The sequence below is a fragment of the Scyliorhinus torazame genome, chromosome 7 (assembly GCF_047496885.1).
Source record: "Scyliorhinus torazame isolate Kashiwa2021f chromosome 7, sScyTor2.1, whole genome shotgun sequence".
NCBI lineage: Eukaryota > Metazoa > Chordata > Chondrichthyes > Carcharhiniformes > Scyliorhinidae > Scyliorhinus > Scyliorhinus torazame.
Window position 1 is genome coordinate 210,211,202 of NC_092713.1, and position 17,645 is coordinate 210,228,846.

The following is a 17,645-nucleotide window of genomic DNA, read 5'->3' on the forward strand; positions in this document are numbered from 1 at the left end:
AACTGCTCTGGGTATTCTTTGGTGGCAATTTGTTTTTACTATAATTGTTGAGTCGCTGAGCATCAGTCTACTGTCAAATGTGTAGCCTAATTGCCACAGGAATTCCCAGTCCAGTTAATTGGGTCAATTACTGTACAGTTGATTAAGTAGGAATGCACAATTGCTTTGGAGAGTGTTTCAAATGGTTAGTGTTTGATGTTACTGTTGAGTTTCTCTTAAACAGAGTTCATAAATTCAGGTTAAAAGAATTGACTCAGTGTAGTAATACAGGAGACAAGAAGAGGAATGTTTAAACAGACTTATTCTGAACTCAAAAGTAAAGCCACACTCGCGTACAATACAAGTGTCCCAGCTCGGAACTAACGGAACTGCCAGTCTGGGTCTAGGACGGCATTTAAAAGGCTCGGTAATGAGTCCCAACTGGGCAGGCCTCCACCCGTTACCATGGGAACCCGTACACCACAAGCCTCACAGGGAAATCGGTAAGTGATTTCCTGTGGTCCTCGTGAGGGTTATCACCCCCCTCCCCCAGGTCCAGATCCTCCCCCTCACTCCAATGATGGGTGACATGGTGCCGTTCGGATGTGTTTCATCCCATTGGTCTTCGCTAATGCTTGGAATTCTCCGCTGCTGAAGAGGGTCCCGTTGTCGGACACAAGGACCTCCGGTATCCCATGTGTGACCTCCAGTCAGTTTTGTGTAGAGGTGTTCGATACGCAGCATAGGGTACTGTTCACGGCAGGAGGCTCTGTTGACAGTTAATTTATAGTCTCCACAAAGGCAGACTGACTTGTTGGGCTTTAGTACTGGGAGTACTGGCGCGGCTCAATCTGTAAAAAGTACGAGGTATATGATGCCAAAGCTCTCCAGTCACCCAAAGTTCGCTCTCTACCTTGCTGAGCAAGGCATCAGGGATTCGTCGCGCTCTGAAGTACTTCGGTAGGGCCTCCGGGTCTTGCTCCTTTGATTTTGCAGAGGCCTTCCTGAAATACCTCGGGATATTTCCCAATGACTTTGCATAGGCTGCTGGTTTGCATTTTGAAAATCTGCTACCAACTCCAATCGGATTTTTTGCAGCCAGTCTCTACCCTGGAGACTGGGTCCTGGTCCATGTACGACTATTGGGGGAGTCGGACCATCTGCTGCCCATGGGTGATTGGGGTCATGGTGGTTCCTACAAATTGTAGAGGCTCCCCCATGTACCTGGCCAGCCTGGTATCTCGCAGGCCCAGGGCACGATGCCCGCATGGAAGTGCTGCAGGTCTGTTCCCTTGTATTGGAGACAGTGGCTCCTGTGTCCACTTCTATTTCCAGGGGGTGAGCATTGACCCTGAGTTTAATGTTGATTGGGGATCTTTGGGGGTGATGATACAGTTCAGCTGCATCAGTTTGTCCTGTTCGGGCTGGTGGATTTGCAAGACCCGGGCCTGAGGTGGTTTTGGCTTCCAGTCTGGATGATACGCGTACTGACAATTCTGGCAGACTTGCCTTGGGTGTATCCTTCGGCTGCAGGTACTTGTAACTGTTCCCCGAAGTCTGCTGGGGAAGCTTCCCCAACATTCTGGGGTTTCGCGGACATCAACCCGTATCCTTGCATGCCATGGCTGAGTGGTGAACAGTGGTGAGGTGCGGAGGTGCTTTCTATGGGTGACCCAGGTTTTCGATACGCGCGGGTCATCCGACGTTGAGCATGCTGCAGTCGATTCAACCTTGAAGATCCTGGGCCCCTTTCTCAGCAATTTTCTGGAATAGCACCAGTTCTATGGCTCACTTGGGGTCCGGGGCGGGTTCTGCAAATAGATTTCTCTGTGTCGTGATGTTGTTTATCTCACATACCAATCGGTTCCATTAGCAGGGATGACCCATACTCGCAGTGTTCTGCCAGTTTCCTGAGCCTGGTCAGGAAATCCATTATGGGTATTAAACCTGTAGCGCTGGAGAATTACCATTGGCCTTGGGCTGTAGTGGTTTGCCACTAATTCTACAGTTCATTAGAAGTTTTTGAGTCCGGGGTTGCCGAGTAAGTCAAACTCTTAATGATGCCAGATGTCGGGGCTCTACAAGACGTCTAAATGATTACCTTTTGTCGGTCGTCACCTTCTATGCCATTCGCACAAAAGAAATAGCGCATTCTTTCAGTGTCCTGCGGCCAATCCTCCATGCCCGTCCTCCATATGTCTTGAGTTTCCCAAATAATAGCATTTCCGGGTTCTCTTTGTACGTTTACTTACGAGAGGTAGTTTTGTTTCTTTTTTTGAAGCAGGGCTGTCCAGAATCCCGTTCTTGCTCCTTATCGCCAGTGTAGTAACCCAGGAGGCACGAAGGGGAAGACTTAAACAGATTTATTCTGAACTCAGAAGTAAGGCCTCACCCATGGCAACACACAAGTGTCCCAGCCAGGACTAACGGAACTCTTGGTCCAGGTCTGGGAGGCATTCAAAGGGCTCGGTAATGAATCGCAGCTGGACAGGCCTCCCTTGTTACCATGGGAGTTTGTACTCCACACGCCCCAAGGGAAGATCGTTAAGTGATTCCCCATGGTCCTCGTGAGGGTTATCGCACTCAGATTGGCCAATACGTCAGATTTCTAGTAATTCTGGAGGTAATTCAGATGCTTACCTTAAGTACCCCACCAACCCTAACCTATCCCTTCTCATTCCCATTCTTCCACTTGTGTTCCTTGCCAACTGATTGGAGAATTATTTCACAGAACCAATGAGGAAATGTTGACTGAGGTTTTTACTGGAATTAGAATCATAGAATAACAAAATAATATAGCACAGAAGGAGGCCACTCAGCCAATTGGGTCTGTGTCATCCCTTTCAAAAGGGATTGCAGTTAGTCTGCAATGAGAGAGTAATGAGGGTGTTGTTGGAGGTGCCATCTTTTGGATTAAACGTTTCATCAAGGCCCTGAGCGCATTGTCATTTGATGATAAAAGATCCCATTATGTTTTTTGAAGGATAGCAGCAAAGTTCTCCTGGGTCTTGGTGAGCAGGGGAGTTCTCCTGGTGTACTGGCCAACATTTATTCCCCAGTCAAAATCTCCAATAACAGATAAATTGGTCATTTACTTCCTAACCATTTTTGTGAGCTTGCTGTATGAAAATTGGCTTCCATGTTTGCCCACACAACAAATCGCTTAATTTCAAATGTGATTCATTGTGAAGTGTTATGGGATGTCCTGAGGATGGGAACGGTGCAAGATAAGTTTAAATGCTTTTATTTTTTGCATGAAAGTTTTCTGTAGTGCGCTTTCAATCAAAATATGTGCCACAAATATATACTGTAGCAAAATCATTCCTTCTACTCTTAATGAAGGGTATTCAATCATTTCAATCTGCCTTGAGCATCAGAATGAATTGACTAAAGAAACATTAAGCATTTCTCAAATCCTATAGGTTAAATTGACTGATCTGTGCTACCTGCATGGGGCCTTGTTCAAAGTGAGTGCAGGTCAGCAATATAGGTTTAATACTTCATGCCAATTCTCCAATCTACATTCTCTTCTGGTAGAGCTCTCACCAGCAGTGCAGGATCAGTTTTCCCTCTTGTCCATAATTGTCTAGAGACACTGATCAAGCTCTATAGTTTCTTACCAAACAGTGGTTGTGTTCCACATAATTATAATTTAAATTTGATCTGTATTTCTCATTACCAGAATACACACAAGTCTATTATTGTCTAATTAATAACTCATTTCTAACCAAAGACATTCCTTCCTGGTTCCCCTTCTCACACACACAGGAACACCTTACTGGACACATTTCGAGCGTATGGAGAAGCACCTTCATGTGGTCCCAGCTGCAAATACAGTGAAGTTTCGCTGCCCCGCTGCCGGAAATCCCAATCCCACCATACGCTGGTTGAAGAATGGCAGGGAGTTCAGGGGAGAGCAGCGGATCGGAGGCATTAAGGTAAAACTCACATTCACCCATTTGCAACATAATGTTGGGGTTAAGGTTTCATTCACATTCAGAATGATCACAGTTTAAAGTCTGAATTTAAGTACTGCTGGTGATAAATATTCTTTCTAGATCACCAGGGGCCTAGACAGACTACCAGGAATTTGACATACATACATCATAATGCATTCAAGTGTAGAGGGTCACAAAACCACAACCTTAGGCCTAACTACTGAGAGTACATACAGTGCAGAAGGAGGCCATTCGGCCCATCGAGTCAGCACCGACCCACTTAAGCCCTCACTTCCACCCTATCCCAATAACCCAATAACCCCTCCTAACCTTTTTGGTCACTAAGGGCAATTTATCATGGCCAATCCACCTAACCTGCACGTCTTTGGACTGTGGGAGGAAACCGGAGCACCCGGAGGAAACCCACGCAGACACAGGGAGAACGTGCAGACTCCGCGCAGACAGTGACCCAGCTCAGTACTTCAACTGAGTCAACTGGAAGATGTATTTATAAGCAAAGCCTATGTGAAGACAGAATATATTGATTCTAGAACACTTTTAAGCAACTTTACCAATTCTGTCAGCGATGGCATGTTCTTAACTTCCTAGAAAAAATCTAAAGCTGCCAAACTCTCACTCTTTTTTCTGGCTCCTCCTCTGCTGGCAGTCTCCTACATATAAGGAAAGCATCATGGATCGCTCCTTTTTGATAATTTATTATTCATATAAACCATTTTCTTTAATGTGATATTCACACTACTCCTGGCAATGTCCCAGGTCGGTCATTGAGATGGTAAAACTTTTATACTGGAGCTTAGCTATGTACTAACTCTGCAATGCCAATTTCAGTGTCGTCATAATGTAGGAACTCTTAACGGGCTTGAAATGCAATATTAATTATGTAGGGTTGTGTTACATGAAAGCAATGCATTTAAGAAAACAAGAAGGGTCAGAATAATATTGCTTTAGAAGCCTTCACATTGCTTTCCTTTATGGATCAGTTGGGGGAGGGTTATGCACCTGATCTCTGGTGGATGTGAATTTTGCCAATAAATGTTGAATCGCAATGGTTTAGTGGGGTATGGTACCTGGATAAATAGTCAGAGTTTATGGAGAAAGAATAGATATATAAAAAGGAAGAAAGAATGTACGGCTAGCATAATTGTGATGTATGTATGTCAAATTTGTGGTGGTCTGTCTAGGTCCCTCATGGTCTTCAAAGAATATTTATCAACCTCTGTATTTAAATTCAGCCTTTGAATTGTAATCTTTCGGAGTCTGAATGACATTTGGGAGTAATACTGAAGAAGCGGTGCCTTACTCAAATGAACATTAAAACAAAGTCTGTCTTCCTGTTCCAATAAAGTATTTGGAGAAGAGCAGGGTATTCGTCCAGTCAAATTCATTAAAAACAAGGGGCGGGATTCTCTGCAATCGGCGCGATGTCCGCCCACCGGCGCCAAAATCGGCGTGAATCAGTCCGGCATCGCGCCGCCCCAAAGGTGCGGAATCCTCCGCATCTTGAGGGGCCGAGCCCTAACCTTGAGGGGCTAGGCCCGCGCCGGACTGATTTCCACCCCGCCAGCTGGTGGGAAAGGCCTTTGGTGCCCCGCCAGCTGGCGCGGAAATGACTTGCCGTGCGGCGCATGCGCGCGAGCGTCAGCGGCCGCTCACGGCATCCCCGTGCATGCGCAGTGGAGGGGGTCTCTTCCGCCTCCGCCATAGTGGAGACCATGGTAAAGGCGGAAGGAAAAGAGTGCCCCCACGGCACAGGCCCGCCCGCGGATCAGTGGGCCCCGATCGCGGGCCAGGCCACCGTGGGCCAGATCGCCCTGCCCCCCCCCCCCAGGACCCCGGAGCCCGCCCGCGCCGCCTTGTCCCGCCGGTAAGAGAGGTGGTTTGATTCTCGCCGGCGGGCCAAGCATTCCAGCAGCAGGACTTCGGCCCGGCGGGGGGTCGGAGAATCCCGCCCAAGATACTGGTCACTTAACTAATTCACGGCTGTTTGAAAAATCTCATTGGACACAAATTGGCTGCTGTGTTTGCTTACTTTGCAGAAACTACCTTCTTGGTTGTAAGACACCTTGAATGCCCTGAGGACACAATATAACACTAAGTTTCTTTCTTGGCGAGAATAAGGCCAAACGTGTATTAAGTGAATGCTGTAAAACAGAATGAAATATTCAGTTTCTATTGCCCAAATCTTAATCCAGTGCAGGAATCAGACGGGTTTGGGGGAGTGGGGGAGATGGGGTTGAGGACAAATCCCCAACAGCCTTTCAGCATGAGACCTGTCAGATCTTAACTGCCTGTCTGAATCGGTTAACTTTTGATTTTCCTGAAATTACAAATTGTCATGTTGCCTTAGCAAATACTATTGAAGCTAAAGGGACGTTGTCTTCAGGAAAATTTGTTTGACAAACCTTGATAATATCACCTGAAAACATATGATCACATCACTTACACATGATGCCACCGTGACAAACATGATTATACATTATCCCAAAAGTCACTGCAAAATCAAATATGAAAAGTTAAATGTTAAGCAAATTTTCCTTGGCAGAAACCCAACAAATACGGACTAATCCGCATTTACGTGTATACAATAATCCTTTCTGATCAACTGAATTTAATCCAGACTCACTGATAAAATAAACATGTAGACAAGCAATGCAGTCCAGAAAGTTTTAGATTCCTTGGGCGAGATTCTCCGGCCCCCCGCCGGGTCGGAGAATCGTCGGGTGCTGGCGTGAATCCCGCCCCCGCCGGTTGCCGAATTCTCCGGCACCGGAGACTCGGCGGGGGCGGGAATCGCGCTGGCACGGTTGGCAGGCCCCCCCTGCGATTCTCCGGTCCGGATGGGCCGAAGTCCCGCTGCTAGAATGCCTGTCCCGCCGGCGTGGATTAAACCACCTACCTTACCGGCGGGACAAGGCGGCGAGGGCAGGCTTCGGGGTCCTCAGTGGGATGCGGGCGATCTGGCCCCGGGGGGTGCCCCCACGGTGGCCTGGCCCGCGATCGGGGCCCACCGATCCGCGGGCGGGCGTGTGCCGTGGGGGCACTCTTTTCCTTCCGTCTTCGCCACGGTCTCCACCGTGACGGAGGCGTAAGAGACTCCCTCCACAGCGCATGCGGGGGATGCTGTGAGCGGCCGCTAACGCTCCCGCGCATGCGCCACCCGGCAATGTCATTTCCGCGCCAGCTGGCGGGGCACTTCCGCCAGCTGGAGGGGCGGAAATCAGTCCGGCGATGGCCTAGCCCCTCAAGGTTGGGGCTAGTCCCCCCAAGGTGCGGAAGATTCCGCACCTTTGGGGCGGCGCGATGCCCGACTGATTTGCACCGTTTTTGGCACCGGTCGGCGGACATCGCGGCGATACCGGAGAATTTTGCCCCTTGTCTGTACTCAGTTCACTTTTTTAGAACATTTCACAAGATTGCCTTTTCACTGGTTTTCAAATTTTTAATTTCATTTATCCTCTCAGCTACGCCATCAGCGTTGGAGCTTGGTGATGGAGAGTGTTGTACCATCTGACCGTGGCAACTATACCTGTGTGGTGGAGAACAAGTTTGGCAACATTAATCACAGTTACCAACTGGAGGTGTTGGGTAAGGCTGGAATGATTCAGGGAGAAGCAGCTGGTATGGGAATTGGGAGAGATAATAAAACGCATACCTTCTGAACCTTGCTTCTTACTCCTGTCAGTACTGATAATTATTTTGAAACATTCTACAATGAGAAGTTACTCAGAATACTTGTGTTGCATTGCTCTAATATAAATGCTCTATACTTCCATTAAAATAGATAACAGAGGAATTCCAATTCGACAGACTAAACATTCCTCCACTATTATCAGCAACAGTAATTTCTATGCTTTGATCTTCTGGAGATTGCTGCACATATAATGGTTTGGATTTTCAGCTTCAATGCTCTTTACAAACATCAGGAGTAAATGCTTGGATCTTTTGCACTCCAAGTTCATGGTATTTCAGAATATTAAAATTGTGGCTTAAAGTCCAAGCCAGTCTGTACAACAACCCCATATTAGGTGCATTTGTTTCACTCATTATGTTTAAACTAAGCATCGTGCCACCAAAATGGAATGAACGCAATCGCATGAAAAATAATCTTCAATTTAGAGTCAGGTAATTATAGGCAAAAAGGCGCCAATTGTTACGATTCTGATAATGGCAGATTTTTGCTTGTGGAATATTGGCTCAATTGTATCTAAATGCCAAATACTGATAAGAATTAAACAGAAGTAAAAGTCTACAACTGATTTGGAAATTTCCATGAAAGCCAGGTGTTTTTGTTGGACTTGGTTGTGGTTGACTTTGGATCTGAGCCGATATGATGTTTCTGGTTGACCTAAGATGTTATTAGTGGTGCAATTAGAGTCAGTGTAGGGTTTGACCGCGATCTCTATACACAACAAAACTTCAAAGGAACATGAAAGGTCACTACGCTGTTAACTGGAATAATGAAACCCATTATGAGCTGTTCTGATCCTCCATATTACATTGCTTGTTTATCTGTCCACCATATCTATCTACCATGGGGAATTAATATTGACAATTTCTGCCTGGAAATTATTTGAAGAATGGAAGGAGCCAGACAGGTTCTGTTATGATTCGCAACACAAATAAACAGTGGGCAAGAAACTGAGAATGCAGCAATAGTATCATTTTCTTCCTGTTAAGAGTAGTCTGAGGATGACTGAGGACAATCAGCTAAACAAATGCAGAGACAAAAATAAATAAGGGCTTAAGTATTAGTAGTTCCTAAACTGTATTTGTGTGTGTATGTATGTATATATTTATACATGTAATATGTATACAGTAACTTCTGTCCACAGAAAGATCTCCTCATCGGCCTATCCTGCAAGTTGGGCTGCCAGCTAACAAATCTGTGGTGGTGGGAAGCAATGTAGAATTTCATTGCAGAGTTTTCAGTGATGCCCAGCCTCACATCCAGTGGCTCAAACATGTGGAGGTGAACGGCAGTAAATATGGACCAGATGAAGTTCCTTACGTCCAGGTTCTAAAGGTATGTATGTGGGCCAACAAACTGATCATTTTATGGACTCTAACCGATTTAAAGCTGTTTCTAACTAATCAATTACGGTACACTTAGTGGACAAGCTGGTTCTCAAATAATCTTTACAGTAGCGTGCCATTGCTGTTATTTTGGCACAAACAGTGTTATTATAGTCTTGAATAACTAAGTTATTTCCTGTTTCATCTCCCTGTAATCCAATACTATGCACCTGCAGAACAAAGTTTATGTACGTTGCCCTATGTTGAATATTATTCGTAAACTAGTTCATTTATATTTCCTCGCTTCACAGACTGCTGATATTAATAGCACTGAAATTGAAGTCCTCTACTTACATAATGTCACATTTGAGGATGCTGGAAAGTACACCTGCTTGGCAGGCAATTCTATTGGGATCTCTTACCATTCAGCATGGCTAACAGTTTTACCAGGTACGTACTATACCTATAGGATGGGATCAATATGAATCAGTTGAAACAGGAGGTGAACACTTAGGTGTATGCTTGAAGGATTGTAGGATCGATTTTGACTTGGGGTGGGATGGAGATAAGATGGAAAGCCCAGCAGAGACTTCATCCCGACATCCCAGGTAATTTAAACTCCTACAACTCGATTTAGACATTGGAACACTGTCTTCTGCTGAAACCAAGGTGGGGGGGGGGGGGGCGGTGACCACAGAGCAGTAGCCAGTATAGCAGAAAAGAAGACATGAGCCCAAGGACTAATGCACACAATGTCCATGCAGTGAGGGAGCTTACAGATGCTGCTAGTCCTAGGTGGGAGTGATAAAGCTGGGGCTTGGGAGATCAGAGGATTTCTTACATGGTCCAGAGTAGCACAAGTAATCTGCAGTAAAGGCAAAAGACCTCTTTTGGCCTCTCCATTATTTGTTGCCAGATCCAGCTACTAGGTTTGGCTCTGACTAAGCCTCTCAATTTTAGTTAAAATGGGGTTGTGATGCTAATTACATCATCAGGCCATGTTTTCAAAGGTAAAGTAGACCCCGCTTGCCTAGGGTAGGCGGTCTTCCCATGCTGATTCTGAGGTGAGGAAGCACGGTACAATGACCCCAGCTACCTAATCCTTCCAGCTGCACCATTCCAGCTGGGTGAAAATTGACTGTTGTTTGATGATAATGCAGTTTTATGTACAAGAAAAGTGCTGACCGATAATCTGTTTATTACCGTTGATGTGTGAATAGTGATGGACTCTGATTTCGGTACCAACGACACACAGTTTTTGCATTGCTGTTTGACATATCTTCAACCCTGGCCTCAATAAGCTCTACAGTTAAAAATGTAAAGTGTAAAGAATATTCATGAGTGTTGTTCTATGTCTTGTTCTGTAGAAGAAGAACCCGTGAAAACAGCTGACGCCTCTGGGGCCAAATACACTGATATCTTGATTTACGCTGCTACCTCTTTGGCCATTATCTTGTCTGTGGTCATTGTTATATTATGCAGGATGCAGGCAAGGTCTACCAAGAGGGCCTTTGACCCACTCCCTGTGCAGAAACTCTCTAAGTTCCCCTTCAAAAGACAGGTAATTAATCTCCAATCAATAATTTATGGTAAAATAAATTAAGAAAAAATGCTACTGTCATTCATTAATGGGAGATAGCGAAGAGTGTCATCTGAGTTTTTGAATAATAGAATTATTGATTGCATGGACACACAAAAGCTCTCCCATGCCTTGCCCAGATAGTTATTCTTCATATGTGAGTGTGGCAAGCTGATCTTTCATTATGGTGGGAGGCATCATGTCAAAGCCTAATCCTGGTCTCACGCAACAATATTAATATCAACTAGGGCCACTAAATACCAATTGGGAGTAGCAATTCTGGCTGAATCTTTCCTCGATTCGAGAGATGCTGAGACCAATTGTTGCCAGCCATCTATGAGCATTGTGACTAAGGCTGGCTAACTCACCACAATCTTCATTTTTTTCTGCAGGGGCACATTGCCATATTTTATAGGAGGTTAAAAGCTCCAAAAAGAGGAAATTGATACAAAGCTTGTGTTTATACAGTAACATCATCAATAGTGATTTATTACCTTGAATGGTAATAAATTAAAACCAATAAAGTCATACAGCACATTCTTTGGCCCATAAGCTCTGTGAATATTAGTGCAGAGCAATCAACCTTCGGCAACACAATCAGAGTGCAACAAAACTGCACCCACACGTTCACAATACCACCAATCTGCATCAACACTCACAGGGACAGCACGGCGGCACAGTGGTTAGCACTGCTGCCTCACAGCGCCAGGGATCCGGGTTCATTTCCGGTGACCGTCTGTGTAGAGTTTGCATGTTCTCCCTGTGTCTGTGTGGGTTTCCTCAGGGTGCTCAAATTTCCACTCACAGTCCAAAGGTATGTAGGTTAGGTGGATTGGCCATGTTGAATTGCCCCTTAGTGTCCACAGAATTGGAGGTTTGGTGGGGTTACGGGAAGAGGGTGGGGTATGGGCCTAGGTAGAGTGCTCTTTCAGAGACTCAGTCCAGACCACATGGGCCAAAAGGCCTCCTTCTGCACTGTAGGAATTATATGGTTCTGCAGCCATCCTACATCAATATCACAGTGTTATCAATCTGCACCAACACTCATATTACAGCCAACCTACACCAATATCACAGTATTATCAATCTGCACCAACACTCATATTACAGCCAACCGACACCAATATTACAGTATTATCAATCTGCACCAACACTCATATTACAGCCAACCTACACCAATATCACAGTATTATCAATCTGCACCAACACTCAAATTACAGCCAACCTACACCAATATCACAGTATTATCAATCTGCACCAACACTCATATTACAGCCAACCTACACCAATATCACAGTATTATCAATCTGCACCAACACTCATATTACAGCCAACCTACACCAATATCACAGTACGATCAATCTGCAGTAACACTCATATTACAGCCAACCTACACCAATATTACAGTATTATCAATCTGCACCAACACTCATATTACAGCCAACCTACACCAATATCACAGTATTATCAATCTGCACCAACACTCATATTAATGCCAACCTACACCAATATCACAGTACGATCAATCTGCACCAACACTCATATTACAGCCAACCTACACCAATATCACAGTATTATCAATCTGCACCAACACTCATATTACAGCCAACCTACACCAATATCACAGTATTCTCAATCTGCACCAACACTCATATTACAGCCAACCTACACCAATATCACAGTATTATCAATCTGCACCAACATTTCCATTGAGCCAATTTACACCAATATCAAAGTATTATCAATCTGCAGCAACACTCATATTACAGCCAACCTACACCAATATCACAGTATTATCAATCTGCACCAACACTCATGTTACAGCCAGTCTACACCAATATCACAGTATTATCAATCTGCACCAACACTCATATTACAGCCAACCTACACCAATATCACAGTACGATCAATCTGCAGCAACATTATGAGAGTATAGCAAATCAGCACCGACTCTATCACAGTACTACCAGTGTGCATCAACATCCACATTACAGTCAACTTACACCAATACCACTGTACTATCAATCTCCACTAACACTGTCAAAGTACAGCAAAATTACACCAACAGTATCACATTATTATCAATCTACACCAATGGTACCATCATACAGTCAACCTGCATTAACAATATTGCAGTGCAATCAAACTGCATCAACACTATCACAGTAAACAAATAAAATGCACCAACAAAATTACAGTACAGTCAATGTACACAACCACAAGTTAGGACTAGCTGGAGAGAAGTGGGTTTGAAGCATTGTTTTATGTCTGCCTACATTCAGTCTAATGACACATTTCATTTCATTTTCAGTTTTCTCGAGAATCAAACTCTTCAATGAAGTCAAATGCCTCTCTGGTGAGGGTGGCAAGGCTATCTTCCAGCGGCACACTCATGTTGGCAGGTGTTGTGGAGTTTGAGCTACCAATGGATCCAAAATGGGAATTCCATCGAGATAAGTAAGTGTGATGGGGAGAAGGAGGCAGGATGGGCTGCAGACAGAATATTAAACTTCAAACCTTGTGATCTGGACAGAGGGCAGGTGGCTCAAACACAGATGGGCCGAAAAATCTTGTGCTGAAAGAGCAGCTGAGGGGGTGATAAAATTCACTGTTAAATGGTCGGTGTTATGGGTTTGGTATTTGATCTCATTATAACTGCTGCCATTGCAAATGTGATGTGAGTGTTTCGGGTCTGGAATACACAGTGTGTGGTGGAGGCAGGTTCAATTGACGCATTCATTAAGGCTTTGGATGATAATTTGAATAGAAATAATGTGCATAGATACAGGGGAAAGGCAGGGGAATGACACTAGGTCATGATGTTTGTTTGGCAAGCCAGAGCAGGCACAATGGGCTAAATGGCCGCCTTCTGCACCGTAACAATTCTGTGATTCTGTATTTCTGAAAATTTATTGAGAAGATTCATCATTTGGAAATGGTGCTTACAGAATTCAGATGGCCAGCTAACTCTGAAATTTCTGTTCTTTTTCCAGACTCGTACTGGGGAAACCTCTTGGGGAGGGTTGTTTTGGACAGGTGGTTAAAGCAGAAGCCTACGGGATTAATAAGGACAATCCAGATAAGCCAGTTACAGTGGCAGTGAAATCACTGAAAGGTAAGCAAAATATAGTTTCACAAAATATGTAACTTAGGTTGTTCCTTTGTTGGGTCCACTAGGACCCCTAATAGTCCAGTCTACTGGAGCAAAGGCCTGAGTCAAGCTGTTTCAGTACAGTTACAACACTGGCATCTACCCGATAATGTGGAAAATTGTCCCAAGCATATCCTGTACACAAAAAACAGGGCAAGTCCAACCTGACCAATTACCACCCCATCAGTCTACACTCAGTCATCACTAAAGGGGTCATCGACAGTTCCATCAAGCAATATTTACTCAGAAGTAATCTGCTTCCTGATGCTCTGTTTGGGTTTTGCCAGGGCCACTCATCTCTTGATCTCATTACGCCTTGGTCCAAACATGGAAAATGAGTTGGAATCATGAGGGGGTTTTTTCTTTAAAAAACTGTAGATTTTTTTCCAGTTAAGGGGCAATTTAGCGTGGCCAATCCACCTACGCTGCACATCTTTGGGTTGTGAGGGTGAGACCCACGCAGACACAGGGAGAATGTGCAAACTCCACACAGACAGTAAGCCGGGTCCTCAGCGCCACCGTGCCACCCTATAATGAGGTAATATGAGAGTGGCTGCCCTTGAAGTCAAGGCATCATTTGACTGTGTGGTATCAAGGAGCCCTAGTAAAACTGGGAATCGGTCACTAGTTGGCACAAAGGAAGATGGTTGTGGCACAAAGGAAGATGGATTGCGGTTGGTGTTCCAGGACATCACACAAGAGTTCTTCAAGGTAGTGCCCTAGGCCCAACCATCTACATAATGTTTCATAATGACCGTCCCTCCATCATAAGGTCAGAAGTGGGGACGTCCGCTGATGATTACACTTTGTTCAGCCACCATTCATGATTCCTCAGATACTAAAGCAGTCTGTGTCCATATGTAGCACAACGTAGACAACATTGAGTCTTGGGCTGATAAGTGCCAAGTTGCATTCATGGCACTCAACTGCCAGGCAATGGTCATCTCCAATTAGAGAATCCTACCTTGAATTTCTCCCTTGACATAAAATGGATTTACCATCACTGAATTCTCCACTATCAACATCCTGGGGGTTACCATTGACCAAAAACTGAACTGGACCAAGTATATCAATACTGTGGCTACAAGAACAAGTCAGAGGCTGGGAATTCTGCAGCAAGTAAGCCACCTCCTGACCCTTCAAAGCCTGTCCACATATAGAAGGCATAAGTCATGAGTGTGATGGAATACTCTCCACTTGCCCAGTTGAGTGCAGCTCCAACAATACTCAAGAAGCTCCACCCATCCAGAACACAAGCAGCTCACTTGATTGGCACCCCAATCACTGGCTGCAACATTCAGTCCCTCCTCTCCTGATAAATGGTGGCAGTAGTGTATAGATCTATGATGCGCTGCAGCATCTCACCAAAGATTCTTCTACAGCACCTTCCAAATCCATGACCATCTCCATGATAATGGACAAGGGCAGTAGATGGATTGGAATACCACTACCTGCAGGTTTTCCTCCAAGCCTCGTACCATCCTGACTTATAACTGTATCCCTGTTCCACACAGTGCTCGGTCAAAGTCCTGGAACTCATTTCCTAACGGCACTGTGAGTGCACCTGCACTACATGGACTGCAGCAGTTCAAGAAGTTGGATGATCAACAACTTTTCAAGGGCAATTAGGAATGGGCAATAAATGGCATAGCCAGCAATGCCCACATAAGGTGAAAGTGTTAAAAAGAACTCTCCTAACCTACCCCAGTAGGAGAATGAATAAGTTGACCGTTACAAATAGAATATTCCAAACAACTGCAGGTGATTGCTCTCTGACTGATCACAGTTGGAAAATTGGACAGACATGGCATAGAGGCAATGTCACTGATGCATAATCCAGAGGCCCAGGTTAATTTCTGGGACATGGATTCAAATCCCACCATGGCAGCTGCTGGAATTTGGATTCAATTAATACATTTGGATATTAAAGCTCATCTTCATGATCATAGAATCATAGAATTTACAGTGCAGAAGGAGGCCATTGGGCCCATCGAGTCTGCACCGGACCTTGGAAAGAGAACCCTACTTAAAGCCCACACTTCCACCCTATCCCAGTAACCCCACCTAACCTTTTTGGACACTAAGGACAATTTAGCATGGCCAATCTACCGAACCTGCACATCTTTGGACTATGGGAGGGAACCAGAGCACTCGGAGGAAACCCACGCAGACACTGGGAGAACGTGCAGACTCCGCACAGACAGTGACCCAAGCCGGGAATCGAACCTGGGACCCTGGAGTTGTGAAGCAACAGTGCCAACCACTGTGCTACTGTGCCACGCATTGATGGTGACCATAGTTGCTGGTTATGAAAACCCATCTGGTTCACTAATGACTTACAGGGAAGGAAAAATTCTACCCTTATGCAGTCTGGCGTACACATGACTGTCACAATGTGATTGGCTCTTAACTAGCCTCTTAACAGGCCTGGTTAGTCACTCAGCTCAAGGGCAATTAGGGATGGGCAACCAATGCCAGCAACACTCGCATCCCATGAAATAATGAAGAAAAAAATGTAATAACTTCTCTCACAAGCTGAAATCAGTCTTAAGGAAACTGTTAAAATATAACATTTAAATTCTCTAGATGATGCTACAGAAAAAGATCTGGCAGATCTTATCTCAGAGATGGAAATGATGAAGATGATGGACAAGCATAAAAATATCATTAACCTGCTGGGTGCATGCACACAGGATGGTGAGTGTATGGCGGATGCAGATATCCAAGAACATTATCCAAGGGGCTGGTTTAGCACAGGGCTAAATCGCTGGCTTTGAAAGAAGACCAAGGCAGGCCAGCAGCGCAGTTCAATTCCCGTACCAGCCTCTCCAAACAGGCGCCGGAATGTGGCGACTAGGGGCTTTTCACAGTAACTTCATTTTTCTTTTAATAAACATTTTATTGAGGGTTTTTTGGGCATTGTAACAGCAGCAAGAAACAATGTACATAAAAATATTAACATAGTGCAAATACTGCCTCCCTCTCCCACAGGTCCCACCATTACTTAACCCCTTAGTCGACACTAACCTACCCCCCTGGCCCCACCCCCCCCGCTTTCTGCTGACGGTTAATTCTCTGTGAAGAAGTCGATGAATGGTTGGCACCTCCGAGCGAACCCTAACAATGACCCTCTCATGGCGAATTTAATTTTCTCCAGGCAGAGAAAGCTAGCCATGTCCGATAGCCAGGTCTCCGACTTCGGGGGCTTTGAGTCCCTCCATGCTAGTAATATCCGCCTCCGGGCTACCAAGGAAGCAAAGGCCAGAACATCTGCCTCTTTCTCCTCCTGGATTCCCGGATCCTGCGACACCCCGAAAATCGCCAGCTCTGGACTCAGTGCCACCCTTGTATTTAATACCTTGGGCATGACGTTGGCAAACCCCTGCCAAAATCCCCTCAGCTTTGGACATGCCCAGAACATGTGGACATGGTTCGCTGGCCCTCCCGCACATTTTGAACACCTGTCCTCCACCCCAAAGAATCTGCTCATCTGGGCCACCGTCATGTGCGCTCGGTGCACGACCTTGAATTGAATCAGGCTGAGCCTGGCACATGTTGCGGTCGCGTTGCCTCTACTCAACGCGTCCACCCAGAGGCCCTCCCCAATCTCTCCCTCCAGCTTCTCCTCCCACTTTCGCTTCAGCTCCTCAGTCTGCGTCTTCTCCGATCCCATAAGCTTTTTATATATGTCCGAAAGGCTCCCCTCTCCTATCCATCCTCCAGAAACCACCCTATCCTGAATCTCCCTTAGCGGCAGGAGTGGGAAGGTTGGTACCTGCCTACACAGAAAGATCCGCACCTGCAGATATTGGAATTCCTTTCCCCCCGGCAATGCAAACTTCTCCTCCAGTGCCCTCATACTCGGAAAGCTCCCCTCTATAAATAAGTCTCCCATCCTCTCAATCCCTGCTCTCCGCCAAATTCGGAACCCCCGTCCACCCTCCCCGGGGCAAACCGGTGATTA

General features: G+C 45.5%; 1 protein-coding gene across 3 annotated transcripts in view; it reads left to right on the plus strand.

Moving 5' to 3' along the window:
* Positions 1–17,645, plus strand: part of LOC140426820 (fibroblast growth factor receptor 4-like) — an 88,404-nt gene that overhangs the window by 53,366 nt on the left and 17,393 nt on the right. For all 3 annotated transcript variants that reach the window (XM_072512037.1, XM_072512035.1, XM_072512036.1), the window contains 8 exons: positions 3,748–3,917; positions 7,400–7,523; positions 8,771–8,961; positions 9,263–9,401; positions 10,319–10,512; positions 12,842–12,987; positions 13,524–13,645; positions 16,268–16,378. In XM_072512037.1, coding sequence (XP_072368138.1) covers positions 3,748–3,917; positions 7,400–7,523; positions 8,771–8,961; positions 9,263–9,401; positions 10,319–10,512; positions 12,842–12,987; positions 13,524–13,645; positions 16,268–16,378 — 1,197 coding nt within the window. The remainder of the gene's footprint in view (positions 1–3,747; positions 3,918–7,399; positions 7,524–8,770; positions 8,962–9,262; positions 9,402–10,318; positions 10,513–12,841; positions 12,988–13,523; positions 13,646–16,267; positions 16,379–17,645) is intronic.